Below are 18,095 nucleotides of genomic sequence, written 5' to 3'. Positions count from 1 at the left end.
AGGGGAATACATGTAATATATGTAACCATAAAGGGATATAAGATGCAGAACAAACGGAGACGGTGCAGGGGAATACATGTAATATATGTAACCATAAAGGGATATAAGATGCAGAACAAATGGAGACGGTACAGGGGAATACATGTAATATATGTAACCATAAAGGGATATAAGAGGCAGAACAAATGGAGACGGTGCAGGGGAATACATGTAATATATGTAACCATAAAGTGATATAAGATGCAGAACAAATGGAGACGGTACAGGGGAATACATGTAATATATGTAACCATAAGGGGATATAAGATGCAGAACAAACGGAGACGGTACAGGGGAATACATGGAATATATGTAACCATAAAGGGATATAAGATGCAGAACAAATGGAGACGGTGCAGGGGAATACATGTAATATATGTAACCATAAAGGGATATAAGAGGCAGAACAAATGGAGACGGTACACGGGAATACATGGAATATATGTAACCATAAAGGGATATAAGATGCAGAACAAACAGAGACGGTGCAGGGGAATACATGTAATATATGTAACCATAAAGGGATATAAGATGCAGAACAAACGGAGACGGTACAGGGGAATACATGTAATATATGTAACCATAAAGGGATATAAGATGCAGAACAAATGGAGACGGTGCGGGGGAATACATGTAATATATGTAACCATAAAGGGATATAAGATGCAGAACAAATGGAGATTGTACACAGAAATACATGTAATATATGTAACCATAAAGGGATATAAGATGCAGAACAAATGGAGATTGTACAGGGGAATACATGTAATATATGTAACCATAAAGGGATATAAGATGCAGAACAAATGGAGATTGTACAGGGGAATACATGTAATATATGTAACCATAAAGGGATATAAGATGCAGAACAAATGGAGACGGTACAGGGGAATACATGTAATATATGTAACCATAAAGGGATATAAGATGCAGAACAAATGGAGATTGTACAGGGGAATACATGTAATATATGTAACCATAAAGGGATATAAGAGGCAGAACAAATGGAGCCGGTACAGGGGAATACATGTAATATATGTAACCATAAAGTGATATAAGATGCAGAACAAATGGAGATTGTACACAGAAATACATGTAATATATGTAACCATAAAGGGATATAAGATGCAGAACAAATGGAGATTGTACAGGGGAATACATGTAATATATGTAACCATAAAGGGATATAAGATGCAGAACAAATGGAGATTGTACAGGGGAATACATGTAATATATGTAACCATAAAGGGATATAAGATGCAGAACAAATGGAGACGGTACAGGGGAATACATGTAATATATGTAACCATAAAGGGATATAAGATGCAGAACAAATGGAGATTGTACAGGGGAATACATGTAATATATGTAACCATAAAGGGATATAAGAGGCAGAACAAATGGAGCCGGTACAGGGGAATACATGTAATATATGTAACCATAAAGTGATATAAGATGCAGAACAAATGGAGATTGTACACAGAAATACATGTAATATATGTAACCATAAAGGGATATAAGATGCAGAACAAATGGAGATTGTACAGGGGAATACATGTAATATATGTAACCATAAAGGGATATAAGATGCAGAACAAATGGAGATTGTACAGGGGAATACATGTAATATATGTAACCATAAAGGGATATAAGATGCAGAACAAATGGAGACGGTACAGGGGAATACATGTAATATATGTAACCATAAAGGGATATAAGAGGCAGAACAAACGGAGACGGTACAGGGGAATACATGTAATATATGTAACCATAAAGGGATATAAGAGGCAGAACAAACGGAGACGGTACAGGGGAATACATGTAATATATGTAACCATAAAGGGATATAAGATGCAGAACAAATGGAGACGGTACAGGGGAATACATGTAATATATGTAACCATAAAGGGATATAAGATGCAGAACAAATGGAGACGGTACAGGGGAATACATGTAATATATGTAACCATAAAGGGATATAAGATGCAGAACAAACGGAGACGGTACAGGGGAATACATGTAATATATGTAACCATAAAGTGATATAAGATGCAGAACAAATGGAGATTGTACAGGGGAATACATGTAATATATGTAACCATAAAGGGATATAAGAGGCAGAACAAATGGAGACGGTGCAGGGGAATACATGTAATATATGTAACCATAAAGTGATATAAGATGCAGAACAAATGGAGACGGTACAGGGGAATACATGTAATATATGTAACCATAAAGGGATATAAGATGCAGAACAAACGGAGACGGTACAGGGGAATACATGGAATATATGTAACCATAAAGGGATATAAGATGCAGAACAAATGGAGATTGTACAGGGGAATACATGTAATATATGTAACCATAAAGGGATATAAGAGGCAGAACAAATGGAGACGGTGCAGGGGAATACATGTAATATATGTAACCATAAAGTGATATAAGATGCAGAACAAATGGAGATTGTACACAGAAATACATGGAATATATGTAACCATAAAGGGATATAAGATGCAGAACAAATGGAGACGGTACAGGGGAATACATGTAATATATGTAACCATAAAGTGATATAAGATGCAGAACAAATGGAGACGGTACAGGGGAATACATGTAATATATGTAACCATAAAGGGATATAAGATGCAGAACAAATGGAGATTGTACAGGGGAATACATGTAATATATGTAACCATAAAGTGATATAAGATGCAGAACAAATGGAGACGGTACAGGGGAATACATGTAATATATGTAACCATAAAGTGATATAAGATGCAGAACAAATGGAGACGGTGCAGGGGAATACATGTAATATATGTAACCATAAAGTGATATAAGATGCAGAACAAATGGAGACGGTGCAGGGGAATACATGGAATATATGTAACCATAAAGGGATATAAGATGCAGAACAAATGGAGACGGTACAGGGGAATACATGTAATATATGTAACCATAAAGGGATATAAGATGCAGAACAAATGGAGATTGTACAGGGGAATACATGTAATATATGTAACCATAAAGGGATATAAGAGGCAGAACAAATGGAGACGGTGCAGGGGAATACATGTAATATATGTAACCATAAAGGGATATAAGATGCAGAACAAACGGAGACGGTGCAGGGGAATACATGTAATATATGTAACCATAAAGGGATATAAGATGCAGAACAAATGGAGACGGTACAGGGGAATACATGTAATATATGTAACCATAAAGGGATATAAGATGCAGAACAAATGGAGACGGTACAGGGGAATACATGTAATATATGTAACCATAAAGGGATATAAGATGCAGAACAAATGGAGACGGTACAGGGGAATACATGTAATATATGTAACCATAAAGGGATATAAGATGCAGAACAAATGGAGACGGTACAGGGGAATACATGTAATATATGTAACCATAAAGGGATATAAGATGCAGAACAAATGGAGACGGTGCAGGGGAATACATGTAATATATGTAACCATAAAGGGATATAAGATGCAGAACAAATGGAGACGGTACAGGGGAATACATGTAATATATGTAACCATAAAGGGATATAAGATGCAGAACAAATGGAGATTGTACAGGGGAATACATGTAATATATGTAACCATAAAGTGATATAAGAGGCAGAACAAATGGAGACGGTGCAGGGGAATACATGTAATATATGTAACCATAAAGTGATATAAGATGCAGAACAAATGGAGACGGTGCAGGGGAATACATGTAATATATGTAACCATAAAGGGATATAAGATGCAGAACAAATGGAGACGGTACAGGGGAATACATGTAATATATGTAACCATAAAGTGATATAAGATGCAGAACAAATGGAGACGGTACAGGGGAATACATGTAATATATGTAACCATAAAGGGATATAAGATGCAGAACAAATGGAGACGGTGCAGGGGAATACATGTAATATATGTAACCATAAAGGGATATAAGATGCAGAACAAATGGAGACGGTACAGGGGAATACATGTAATATATGTAACCATAAAGGGATATAAGATGCAGAACAAATGGAGACGGTACAGGGGAATACATGTAATATGTGTAACCATAAAGGGATATAAGATGCAGAACAAATGGAGACGGTGCAGGGGAATACATGTAATATATGTAACCATAAAGGGATATAAGATGCAGAACAAATGGAGACGGTGCAGGGGAATACATGTAATATATGTAACCATAAAGGGATATAAGATGCAGAACAAATGGAGACGGTGCACGGGAATACATGTAATATATGTAACCATAAAGGGATATAAGATGCAGAACAAATGGAGACGGTACAGGGGAATACATGTAATATATGTAACCATAAAGTGATATAAGATGCAGAACAAATGGAGATTGTACACAGAAATACATGGAATATATGTAACCATAAAGGGATATAAGATGCAGAACAAATGGAGACGGTACAGGGGAATACATGTAATATATGTAACCATAAAGGGATATAAGATGCAGAACAAATGGAGACGGTACAGGGGAATACATGGAATATATGTAACCATAAGGTGATATAAGATGCAGAACAAATGGAGACGGTACAGGGGAATACATGGAATATATGTAACCATAAAGGGATATAAGATGCAGAACAAATGGAGACGGTACAGGGGAATACATGGAATATATGTAACCATAAAGGGATATAAGATGCAGAACAAATGGAGACGGTGCAGGGGAATACATGTAATATATGTAACCATAAAGGGATATAAGATGCAGAACAAATGGAGACGGTACAGGGGAATACATGTAATATATGTAACCATAAAGGGATATAAGATGCAGAACAAATGGAGATTGTACAGGGGAATACATGTAATATATGTAACCATAAAGGGATATAAGATGCAGAACAAATGGAGATTGTACAGGGGAATACATGTAATATATGTAACCATAAAGGGATATAAGATGCAGAACAAATGGAGATTGTACAGGGGAATACATGGAATATATGTAACCATAAAGGGATATAAGATGCAGAACAAATGGAGACGGTACAGGGGAATACATGTAATATATGTAACCATAAAGTGATATAAGATGCAGAACAAATGGAGACGGTACAGGGGAATACATGTAATATATGTAACCATAAAGGGATATAAGATGCAGAACAAATGGAGACGGTACAGGGGAATACATGGAATATATGTAACCATAAGGTGATATAAGATGCAGAACAAATGGAGACGGTACAGGGGAATACATGGAATATATGTAACCATAAAGTGATATAAGATGCAGAACAAATGGAGACGGTGCAGGGGAATACATGTAATATATGTAACCATAAAGGGATATAAGAGGCAGAACAAATGGAGACGGTGCAGGGGAATACATGTAATATATGTAACCATAAAGTGATATAAGAGGCAGAACAAATGGAGACGGTACAGGGGAATACATGGAATATATGTAACCATAAAGTGATATAAGATGCAGAAAAAATGGAGACGGTACAGGGGAATACATGTAATATATGTAACCATAAAGGGATATAAGATGCAGAACAAATGGAGACGGTACAGGGGAATACATGTAATATATGTAACCATAAAGGGATATAAGATGCAGAACAAATGGAGACGGTACAGGGGAATACATGTAATATGTGTAACCATAAAGGGATATAAGATGCAGAACAAATGGAGACGGTGCAGGGGAATACATGTAATATATGTAACCATAAAGGGATATAAGATGCAGAACAAATGGAGACGGTACAGGGGAATACATGTAATATATGTAACCATAAAGGGATATAAGATGCAGAACAAATGGAGATTGTACAGGGGAATACATGTAATATATGTAACCATAAAGTGATATAAGAGGCAGAACAAATGGAGACGGTGCAGGGGAATACATGTAATATATGTAACCATAAAGTGATATAAGATGCAGAACAAATGGAGACGGTGCAGGGGAATACATGTAATATATGTAACCATAAAGTGATATAAGATGCAGAACAAATGGAGATTGTACACAGAAATACATGGAATATATGTAACCATAAAGGGATATAAGATGCAGAACAAATGGAGACGGTACAGGGGAATACATGTAATATATGTAACCATAAAGTGATATAAGATGCAGAACAAATGGAGACGGTACACGGGAATACATGTAATATATGTAACCATAAAGGGATATAAGATGCAGAACAAATGGAGATTGTACACAGAAATACATGTAATATATGTAACCATAAAGTGATATAAGAGGCAGAACAAATGGAGACGGTACAGGGGAATACATGGAATATATGTAACCATAAAGTGATATAAGATGCAGAAAAAATGGAGACGGTACAGGGGAATACATGGAATATATGTAACCATAAGGTGATATAAGATGCAGAACAAATGGAGACGGTACAGGGGAATACATGGAATATATGTAACCATAAAGGGATATAAGATGCAGAACAAATGGAGACGGTGCAGGGGAATACATGTAATATATGTAACCATAAAGTGATATAAGATGCAGAACAAATGGAGACGGTACAGGGGAATACATGTAATATATGTAACCATAAAGTGATATAAGATGCAGAACAAATGGAGACGGTACAGGGGAATACATGTAATATATGTAACCATAAAGTGATATAAGATGCAGAACAAATGGAGACGGTACAGGGGAATACATGTAATATATGTAACCATAAGGGGATATAAGAGGCAGAACAAATGGAGACGGTGCAGGGGAATACATGTAATATATGTAACCATAAGGTGATATAAGAGGCAGAACAAATGGAGACGGTACAGGGGAATACATGTAATATATGTAACCATAAAGGGATATAAGATGCAGAACAAATGGAGACGGTACAGGGGAATACATGTAATATATGTAACCATAAAGTGATATAAGATGCAGAACAAATGGAGATTGTACACAGAACTGAATGTAATATTTGTTTTACAATCTGTCAATAAACAAAGTTAAAAAAAAAAGTAGTAAAAGCTTTCCATAAAGTCTGTTTCCTTGAGGTATAAACATGTCTGTATTCTAATGATCAATGACTGGTACCCCCTCCTTCATACATTGTGCTTAATGAGGGGGGGTCTTACTCCTTACTTGCAGACAAGCATCCTGGAGTCAGCAGGACGGTATAACCTCATATGCCACCCAGGGTGGCAGCCTGGAGCCTACTGCTGGACCCCAGGGTGGCAGCCTGGAGCCTACTGCTGGACCCCAGGGTGGCAGCCTGGAGCCTACTGCTGGACCCCAGGGTGGCAGCCTGGAGCCTACTGATGGACCCCAGGGTGGCAGCCTGGAGCCTACTGATGGACCCCAGGATGGCAGCCTGGAGCCTACTGATGGACCCCAGGGCTGCCATACATGATGACTGGGTTTATACTCAGTATATTCAGGGCTCTGTAGTTGGCATCCTGTTGAGAGCTCTGTGATTGGTATTGCACTGGGGCCTTTGTGATTGGCAGTATATTGGGGGCCCCGTGGTTGGCAGTGGACTGGGGGCCCCGTGGTTGGCAGTGGACTGGGGGGTTTCTATGGCTGACATTATGGGGTAGTGACTGGAACTTTTATGGGTTCTGTTACTGGCAATGATAGGCCAAGTTCGGAGGGCATTGAATGCGGTCAGCTCTGGCAGAGTACGTCATTGACGTTCTCATGGGGTGGGTACACCTGAGATAATGACGTTATGACGCCGTCCCTTCCTGCGCGGAACTTATGGTTGTATTACAATGGTGCTATTTCATCACATGGGGTAATATAAATCCTAACCTCTGGTTTTTGCTCCTAACAGCAAAGATGAAGAAACGTAACCATATATGCGGAATCATCCCTGCCATAATGATGCCAGCAGTATTCGGTGCCATACTGTGGGGATGCTGGAAGAGATCTTCAGCCACCAGCAGGCGAGGTGCGTATATCTGTAGATGAGGATACCAATGGCTCATCTTATTACATATGACATAATTACACATGATGGATATAAGCCTCCAGACCTCCACTCGCTGCTCCTTCCCATCTTTTAGAACAGGGATAACAATCTGAATAGAACTTCTACTATCGAATCTCCTCGCATAGATGGCAACCAGTGGTGGTGTCCAAATAATCCTCACAGAGCCCTGCAGGTGGCAGCACTTTACATCACTTCCCACTTTGCACTGGTCACTACTATACCTGGCATCACATATGTCCAGGCGTACTATCTGTGATCTGTTATAGTTCTTAACTTAACCCCTTAATGACATGGGCCACATGGCCTATTTTGGCGTTGTGGACCAAGCGTTTTTTTTTTTTTTGGGGGGGGGGGGGTTTGGTATTTTTCAATCTCCATTTTTCAAAAGCCATAACTTTTTTTTATTTTTCCGTCGACACGGCCGTATAAGGGCTTGTTTTTTGCGTGGCGAGCTGTAGTCTTTATTGGTACCACTTTTGGGTACATAGACTATATCGTAAAACTTTTATTTTTTTTTTTTTATGATAACAGGGAGAGAAAACGCAACAATTCTGACATAGATTTTATTTTTAAATATATTTTTAACAGCGTTAATCATGCAGCATAAATGACACACTAAATTTTTTCTGCGGGTCGTTACGGTTACAACAATACCAAAATTCTTATATTTTTTTTGCAATAAAAACCCTTTTTGGAAATCTTTTTTTTTTTTTCTCTATAGCTGCATTCAAAGTCCTGTAACTTTTTTTATTTTTCTATGTATGGAGCTCTATTTTTTGCGAGACGAGCTGTAGTTTTTGTTGGTTCCATTTTGGGGAATGTACGGCTTTTTTGATCACTTTTTTTTTTTTTATTGCATTTTTTGGGAGGCAAAATGCTAAAAATTAGCATTTTGCCTCTGTTTTTCAGCGTTTTTTGTTACGCTTTTTGCCGTACAAAATAAAAAGCGTGTTCAACTTTTTGTACACGTCGTTATGGACGCGTCAATACCCAATATGTGGTTGTTTGTTTGTTTTTTACCTTTTTTTAATGCTAATATTAGATAAAAGCATAAAGGGTTTTTTTTTACATTTTTTTTTCTTTTCTTTTCTTTTACACAATTTGAGTCCCTCTGAGGGACTTGCAGCACTGTGCCTATGATCGCTGTCATAAGGCATGGCAGAGCTACTGCTCTGCCATGCCATGCCTTATCGCTTATACAGCGAGCATAGGCATAGGCAATACAGGACGCCAGTGTCTGGCGTCCTGTTGCCATGGTGACAGGCCGGGCTCTCGCGATAACATTGCGAGAGCCGGCCGGAGACACAACAGGTGCGCGCTCCTTCTGTGAACCCTTTCCCTGCCACGATCTACTTAGATCGCGGCAGGGAAGGGGTTAACAGCAGGGGGAGCATCTCCGATGTCCCCACGCTGTTGCGGCGGGACGCCGGCTGTGACTGACAGCCGGCTCCCGCTGCGGGATAGCGCGGGATCATATGTGATCTCGCGCTATCCCCAGGATGTACCGGTACGTCCTGTTGCGGGAAGTACCAGGCTCCCAGGACGTACCGGTACGTCCTAGGGCGGGAAGGGGTTAATAGATTGGCGGATGATCCCTCTCGCTTCCTTCTTTACAAAATGTGTACTGCTTTTTAAATCAAGTCTTTGATACTTATTATATTATCCTATTATTTCCAGGTGACCAAAATGAAACCTTGAAGCCTCCGGTTCAAGACACAGGTAAGTCCCTATGGTCAGCGAGGAGTCGGGGTTACAGGTATACCAGCCAAGAGTACAGATTCTTCTCGGTGTCCACAACTGGGAAATCAAACATTTCAACAATAGATAACTGGATTTTTATTCTCTAGAGATCCAGGAGGGTTCAGGCTGACTTAGACAACGATTTTCACCTAAAAGTCGCTAAAAGTCGTCTTTTGAGTGATAATCGTTGTGTGTAACTGCACTGACATGATGCAGTTTTCGTTAAGAAATCTCTGATTGTTCTCTCTCAGCATGCTGACCAAGAACAATGAGCCTTATCAGGAATTCACAGCGGGATACAGCTGATACTATTGTTTCAGCTGTGTCCTGCTCCCTGAACACAGACTGGGTATGCAGAACACACCGCTCCAGCTGTGTTCTGCATACCCCACTCGGAGCGCTCAGCTGTATAGCAGCTGGGCGCTCCGAGCAGAGAACGGCTGTATGCAGAAGACAAGTGGGCTCCGCTTGTCTTCTACATCCCCAGCTCGGAGCTCAAAGTGATCGCTCAACGTTTGAGCGATCACCTTGCGCTGTAAAGGCACACAACGATTATCGATAATCGTTGTGTAAACCAGGCTTTAACTTTGCAATCTCTTTTTGTGGCCATATTGGCTGAGTGACTTTTGTTGGAGGCCTCATGATTGTCTATGAAATATCCCTCTTTGGCAAATGGAAATGTAGAGGTATGCACTACATGGATGGGTATATGGCGGGGAAATGTACCATCATGTAGTTAAAATCTGCTACCAGTTCCATGTTACTGTATTGGGAATATTGAAGAGATTACAATCAAAACTGTCCAAGGTTTAGTGCCCTTTTACACACAAAGATGATTGCTCAAAAGATGGCTTTTGAGCAATCATTTTGCATTAACTACTAATTGGTACTAATGCCTATTAGTAGCTTAACGAGTGTGAGCCTCTGGGAGCTATATTCAGAGAACAGCAGGTGGTCTGTTCTCTAAATACATTCCTTTCTGACGCAGGGCTGACAGTGTTATCCGCGCTCCCCACACAGAACAGTGTGAAGTCCCTGCTATCGGCTCTTCTGCTGAACTATGGATTTTATGCTGAACATTAAATCATCGTTCGGCAGAAAAATGAAAGATGGGCGCATTTATACGCAGCAATTTCCATTCAAAAGATGGCTTTTGAGCGAATTTTGAGTGATAATTGTGTGTAAAGGGGCCTTTAGAGAGAGGGTATCTATAGTTGGGACTGTTATCTCAACAACTCAAATAAGGGTAATGCCTGGTTTAGACACAACGATTATCGCTCAAAAGATGTCTTTTGAGCGATTTGTTTACGGGGCAAGGTGATCGCTCAAACCATTGAGCTATCCCTTTACGCTCCCGAACGGGATGCAGAAGACTAACAGGGCCGCTTGTCTTCTGCATCCAGCTGTTCTCTGCTTGGAGTGCCCAGCTGTTATACAGATGAGCGCTCTGTGCGGAATATGCAGAACACGGCTGGACCGCTGTGTTCCTTATACCCAGCCTGTGTTCAGAGAGTGGGCTACAGCTGAAACAGTATCAGCTGTATCCCTTTGTGAACTCCCGATAAGGCCGCCTGCAGAAGGGCGGGTCGGATTCGGCGGCGAGGATTCTCGCCGTGGGACCCGACCCGAGCGTCTGCAGGGAACAGCGCGTACTCGCCCGCGGCTCCGGCTGTTTGATGTGCCGGCTTGCGGGGCAGCTGGCGCATGCGCAGACCGGAGCCGGCGGCGGGCGAGTGACGAGCCCCGCACAGAAATAGAACATGCCGCGAGAGATGTCATGTGGCCAAACCGCAGTCGTCTGCATAGGATTGCGTTTAACGCAATCCTATGCAGGCTTCCAGCGGCGGAAATCCCGCCACGGAATTTCCACTCGTGTGCAGGCGGCTTAAGGCTGATCGTTCTTTCAGCATGCTGAAAGACAGCGATCAGCGACTGGTTAACGAAAAATGCAGTTACACACGATTCTTGCTCAAAAGACGGCTTTAAGCTATTTTTGAGCGAGAATTGTCTAAATCAGCCTTTAGGCGGTTTGGGCAACTAGTTCCTGTTTGACAGACTTCCTGAAGTTGAGCGGGTCATGACTCTCTGCTCTAATATATGGAGAGTATCTTAACGTAACAAGCTTCTCTGATCCCCAGAGGTGGTTCTTGTCTCTCCTGCCTGACTCCATTCTCATCTATGGTCAGGTCATGTATGGACAGAAGACTAAAAAATGATTGTGAACGGAGACTCCCAATTCCGACTTCCATTAAAGTCAATGAGAGTAAAAATCGGGTGCAATAATTTCACCTAAATGTCCCTAAAGCAACAGTGGAGGTGGTGGAGGCGGCAGCAGTGGCCCAATGGTTTGCGCCGGCATTGATGAGGTCCTAGGGCAAATCCCCATCAAGGTCAGATTCAAACCTAATACTCCTATTAGGCCAACACACCCATCTCCTCTGATCCAAGCAGAAGGACAATATTTTAGGGTTTTCTTTCCCTAAATGTCGGATCAGGCTGATCCAATTTAGCAAAAAAAAGCCCAATTTAATTGCCCCAGCCAAACACGATGGGCGACACTACATAAGACCACAAAAAAACATTAAAAAACTGTTGTTCTTGTGTTCTCTTCTTAGAAACTCAAGAGTCTGGGTTCATTGACATCGCTCATGGAAAGATTGGGTAGGAAATCTATAATATCGTGTGTATGTGTGTGTGTGTGTGTGTCCGTGTGTGTGTGTGTGTGTGTATACTTAGTTGCAAATCCTGGATTCTGTAATTACTTTTATCTCTCCTTCATGTAGCATGAAAACCAATGAAGCCGATGAGGAGAAGGTAAGTTGCTGAAAACAAATGCAATTACTGTTTGTTTGAAGGCAAATATTTGCTCTTGCAGGTCCTTTGCTGATCTTTCTATTATAACTGAGAACAGGAAATTCCAATAGTCGGCCATTTTGAAGTTGTGGACTTGCATCTTCTGATCATTGAATCACACAGCTTTATACAAAATAATTCTGCACTTTTTTATGCTGCCAGTCTTGAGTGTAAAAAGGTGGCGATTACTATTAGATCTAGATCAGATCCACTAATGTGTATGAAGGCCTCCCAACCCCTGACCGTGGATGTTGGAGAGATGAGAATCGGGCAGTTGACTTTTTTACCTTTCCAATCTTCTTCTCAGAGATAAGCCTTTCTCCACTTACATTCACAACACGCACACACTCGGCTGAGCACACGTGTATGGGGGTAGCGGGTGAGATTGCTGTCTTGGCCAACAGCTATCTAAAATGTATGAGTAACTTTACACACTGTTTACACATAATGCTTTTTAACGCTTGGGCTCTTGTTTTTGATTGGAACATAGAAGCACGGCTACTTTGTTGGCATGTCTACACTACATCCTACATGTGATATGCGGGACAGCAGTGCAAGTTAAACATCTTAGCGTTTCCATTCATTACATAGAAGAAATATATAAATCAACCTTCCACCAAATTGACCCAGTCTTCAAAGCAGTGATTCCCAGTTGAGGTGCTGCAGCACCCTGGTGTGCCGTGAGAACCTGCCAGGGGTGTCGCAACACCAGGGGCGGATTGGCCGTTCAGTCCACTGGGAAAAATCCCCGTGGACCAGTTAGTCCGGGGGCATTCCTCTAAGACTTCGGTGTATGAAGTACAAAAAAAAGTGTACTCGCCTCTTTCGCTTTCCCCTAAAACTCATTTTCTATATATTTTTTTAATTGTTCTACCTTTGTACATTATGTATTATATATTCACCATCAGGGCTCTGTTTGTTTTGTTTTTTATAGCTTTCACAGGTTCCCAAGATCGGAGAGGAACCAGACTTGAAACACAAGTAATTATCTACAGCAGCTTTACTGTATATTACATGACAAGTGATTTTAGCCGGGATGATGATAATGGCCGTCCATGGAAATTGTCCTTGAAGCTATGGAGAAAAACCAACAGCTTGGAGACTTCCATTTATTCCACAGACACGGGGAATAAATCATGTATAGTTAAACATGACCCCAGTAACGAGGTGCTTGGTAATGGGCCTGACGCCTCTTGGTGGTGGTTGGAGGTTCAGATCCCATGTTCATACACACAAAGGGCTTAGTCACACGGGCGCATCGGCGCCAGTGTTACTGCATGTGTCAGACAGCCGTACTTGAAGACGGCCGTCTCTCTGCAGCGCCGGGACAAAGAACATGTGACCGGCTCCATTGCCGGTCATGTGTTCTTTCATCAGCGCTGCAGAGAGACGTCTGCCTTCAGGTACAGCCGTCTGACACATGCAGTAACACAGGCGCATCGGTGCCGGTGTACGGGTGCCGGTGCGCCCGTGTGACTGAGCCCATAATCCTGTTGCAGAAATCAATTGAACTTCAGAGTAACAAGCTATTCTGAGTTTTGGAATTCTGCATCCCACACCAATGGGATTTTGAGCAGCTTCTTTGTGCCGTGTTGAATTGATTCTAGATACCGACTAGCTGGTAGACCCCGATTAGTTCTATCATAGGACTGTGTAATATTTCAGTAGGGAAATGTGACCTCTTCCTCCCCTTCCAGCAGTCTCTGCTTCTCCTTTTCCTCTCTGTAAATGTTCAGAAACTGCAGTGGAATCCGATTCTGGCCGCGGCCGGCGACCCTGTGTACCTGCTTTGTCTCCTCCTCTTCATCTGTACTGCAAATGGTTGCTGCAAGCCGCCGTCAGACGTGCGGTACAGATTTTTTTTCAAATGTTTACTTTTCTCGCGCCATCGGTAGGCAATGACGCAGAATCTGCAACCTGTCTGAAATGTTAATTGCGGATGTTCCGTGGGTCAGACCGTTTCCATTGACTTCAATGGAACCGTCCGTGCGGACACTGCGCAAAAATGGAGCATGCTGCGATTATGATTTTTTTTTTCCTCCTCCACTTGCGGAAAACGCAATTGGTTTTTGCAAGTGTGTGCAGGAAAACTTGTTTTCCAATAGCATGCTATGAATGGTATTTGCTGCAGATTCCACGGCAAAAACCCATTGGTATGCAGGCGGCCTCAGGGCCCTTTTACATGGGGCAATAAATCGTTGAGATTCCCACATGCAGCGGAATCTGAATGGTTATTGTTTAGTGAATGTGCATGCCCCAGCTGAACGATTAATGAGAATTTGTTTGCTTTTCATTCATTTAGGTTCTGCATGCAGAAAACCGAACCGCGGATCGGCCCGTGTGAACAGGCAGTCGTTCGCTTATGAACTGCCTGTTTATTGTGAATGGACTTGAGTGAGCTGGACGATCTCCGGCCCCCCTCAGCCTCAATTCGTTGAGCGATGCTTGTCCCTGTGTAAAAGCGCAGGAATGATTATTGCTGGGATTACCTGTTGGGCATCCGCACCTGACGGATTGTCCCATATAGAAGAGCCCTAAAGTCCGTTGTAGTCCGAACCTCACGTGAAGGGTCTGAGTAGGAGCCGTGCTAGTACCCCATATTGAATTGGAAATATCCAGTATCTGGTGCGCAATCGGTGGGAATGGAGAAACTGTTCGTTTCTCAGTAGCCATAGGGCAGGGGTCCCCAACTCCAGTCCTCAGGGACCACCAACGGGTCATGTTTTCAGGATTTCCTATGGTAAGAACACCTGTGGCGATGTCTGAGGGACCGACAATAATTACATCACCTGTGTAACACTGAGGAAATCCTGAAAACATGACCTGTTGGGGGACCCTGAGGACTGGAGTTGGGGAACCCTGCCATAGAGTATGTGAATATGGAGGACTATGAAGACGTGGTAAATTATATTTCTGTTTCCCAAAAGTGTGTACTCTTCACTCTTGTCTAAGATGATGTTAGGCCGGACCTCCGTGACCTTTTATTCTCCATCTCTCGATGTTCGTTTGAAAGTAATTTTTGTTTTGCGCACAAATGATTGTCTTTCTCCTTTTATCTTACAGCTTTTGCACATAAAGGCTTTTGGTTGGACCAAGCCGCCTCCGGCTTGTAAATGTAGGGTAATACTCACCTGGCCATTACAAAGAAGCTGCTAGAAGTCAAGTGCCTTTTATATGACGGGTTTACTGATGTGTGCTACTGAAAATGGAGTCCAACAACCCAACAACTTCCCGCTGCCAAGGTCTGATGTCGGGCATCATCCTAAAATACATGGCACAAGATAAAAGGGTTTTTAATCTCAAAGCTGCTACTTCATTGAGATTCACAGAACTTCCATAATAAGATCTTAGTTTAAAGGGAACCATTTGATCGTAGTATGTTTTTTGCCATGGATGGTGCATGGAGCCTTGGTCTGATTTGAACTTTGGGTCATAGTTGAACAAGGCAATGGTGGGATTCTCCATTATATCGAAGGGTGATATGGCCTCATAACATCCTAGGAATACATCCAAAAATTTCCTTTAAATCTAAGAAAAGGTTCGTCTTGGTAGACTTGAAAAAAAAAGTGGGACATGTTGACACAGCTGAGCTTGACCAATCTGTGATGAGCTTCAACTCAAACTACTTGATTTAGAGGCCATATGTCTTATCTCGTGTCTCTTCCGTTTAAAAAAAAAAACACTAACAAAAGGCCTCTGAAGTAAGTGACCCTTTCTCATGCCATCTCTACATGGGGTTGACCTCATAGGTGCTACTGTAACTGAGCCCCGGGTTCATCTTGGAACTTGTTCCCACCAGAGTTGAATCACCATCCATTTTATGTGCCAAGTGTCTACATGACCACCGAAGATCAAGATCTAGACATTTGTAATACATTCTATATTTGTAAATGTCGAATTATAATATATATTCTGTAATTTATTAAGGAAACGTGTTCCGAGCTCCGTGCCTATTTGAGTATTTATCAATTTCTGAGTATTAACTGTGGTTTTTCTAAGCACTAAACTTATGAAATAGGAAATTATTGGATGACACAAAGTTTATGTAGAAGTAATCTGCCTATACAGAGGGCAGACATATTGGGAAAACATTATGAAGAACCGATGTCCAGTCGCTTCCCGGCCTTATATTAGTTATCTGATTAAGCAGGTTCTTTTTACTAATGGTCCATTTAGACGCAAGAATCACTCAAAGCCATCTTTTAAGCGATTTCTCGTTTTGTCTAAATGCAGGTAGGACATCGTGCAGTTTTCGTGCACAAGATGCTCATTGCTGAATTCTATTTTACTAGAACTGAGCGATCGGCTGTTATCAGTGGAGTAGACTGTTGCCACAGCCGGCTGCGCTGATAAGATTCTCTGCTAGTTTCTCGCTGTGAAGTCAGAGCGGAGAAGAATACAGCTGCTTGCTTATGCAAAACAGCTGTATTGTTCTATTAGCGGCCGCGGCTGTGTCCCACTCCAGCTGCATATTCCATAGTAGCTTAAGTCAAGATCTATTGTCTCTGCGATTTCTTTCCTGTTTCCACAGAGGCAAAAGAGCTCTTTGTTTGGTCTTTGACTCCTTGTAGCACATTTTTATTCAGAGTGTACATAATATCACAAAGATACTTGTTTGACTTCTTGATTTGGTTTTTATTTTTATAATAAATATTTCAGCATTACAAAAACGTTTATCTGCTTTTTTCATGGTGTTCTTCTACATTTCTTGGGTTACCCGCTCTCCTAATGGAAATTGTCCCTGTCTTCAGTTTTGCGGTAGGTAGGCATCTCTTAGCTATCAGAAAAAATATATAAACCACTGAATGCCACAATGAATCGGTCTTGCTGTATCCTGGAGGCAGAGATGTTCGTTAGTCGACCCACTTCCACTATCCTGCTAGCAATGGTTGTCGTCTTGCTCACCATTATCCGTTTGCTGGTTACTAGTCTTATGTCGGTGTCCCTGGTTTCGGCTAAATGTCCATTGTTCATTGTTGCGGTGGATCTGATCTTGTCCCACCCACTTATATTTCCTCATTTCTGGTTGTTTGACTAGAATCTTTATTTTCATGAACACCAGGGATCCCACAGATCTGGGATTTACAATACTTTCTAGTCCAAGGGCCGCAATGCCATATTGAATCATTTGCAAGGGCCACAAAATTTTTTGAAGTGGTATTCCCATCTGTGAAATTTATGGCACACTAACCCCTTAGTGACCAGGCTTTTTTGCTTTTTTCCATTTTTGTTTTTTCCTACTCCCTTTTAAAAAATCGTAGCTCCTTTATTTATCCATCGACGTCGCTGTATGAGGGCTTGTTGTTTTTTGCGGGACGAGTTGTATTTTTCAATGGCACTATTTATTGTACCATATAATGCACTGAAAAACTTTTTAAAAATTCTTAGCGGAGAGAAATGGAAAAAAAAACGACATTCCACCATATTTCGGTGCGTTCTGTTTCTACGACGCACAAACTGCAACAAAAACGAC

At 41.3% G+C, this 18,095-nt stretch overlaps 1 protein-coding gene across 4 annotated transcripts in view; it reads left to right on the top strand.

Moving 5' to 3' along the window:
* Window positions 1-17,244, top strand: part of LOC136633428 (T-lymphocyte surface antigen Ly-9-like) — a 38,118-nt gene extending 20,874 nt beyond the window's left edge. Inside the window, exons 4-9 of one of the 4 annotated variants that reach the window (XM_066609159.1) lie at window positions 7,871-7,987; window positions 9,707-9,748; window positions 12,385-12,430; window positions 12,553-12,583; window positions 13,566-13,603; window positions 14,925-17,244. In XM_066609159.1, coding sequence (XP_066465256.1) covers window positions 7,871-7,987; window positions 9,707-9,748; window positions 12,385-12,430; window positions 12,553-12,583; window positions 13,566-13,603; window positions 14,925-14,988 — 338 coding nt within the window. In that variant the 3' untranslated portion in view covers window positions 14,989-17,244. Of the gene's footprint in view, window positions 1-7,870; window positions 7,988-9,706; window positions 9,749-12,384; window positions 12,431-12,552; window positions 12,584-13,556; window positions 13,604-14,924 lie in introns of all 4 variants that reach the window. The other 3 variants (XM_066609158.1, XM_066609163.1, XM_066609160.1) reach the window with 3 other exon arrangements.
* Window positions 17,245-18,095: the final 851 nt, after the last annotated feature.

The sequence above is a fragment of the Eleutherodactylus coqui genome, chromosome 6 (assembly GCF_035609145.1).
Source record: "Eleutherodactylus coqui strain aEleCoq1 chromosome 6, aEleCoq1.hap1, whole genome shotgun sequence".
NCBI classification, from domain to species: Eukaryota; Metazoa; Chordata; class Amphibia; order Anura; family Eleutherodactylidae; genus Eleutherodactylus; species Eleutherodactylus coqui.
This window is presented reverse-complemented; position numbering and strand designations above follow the sequence as displayed.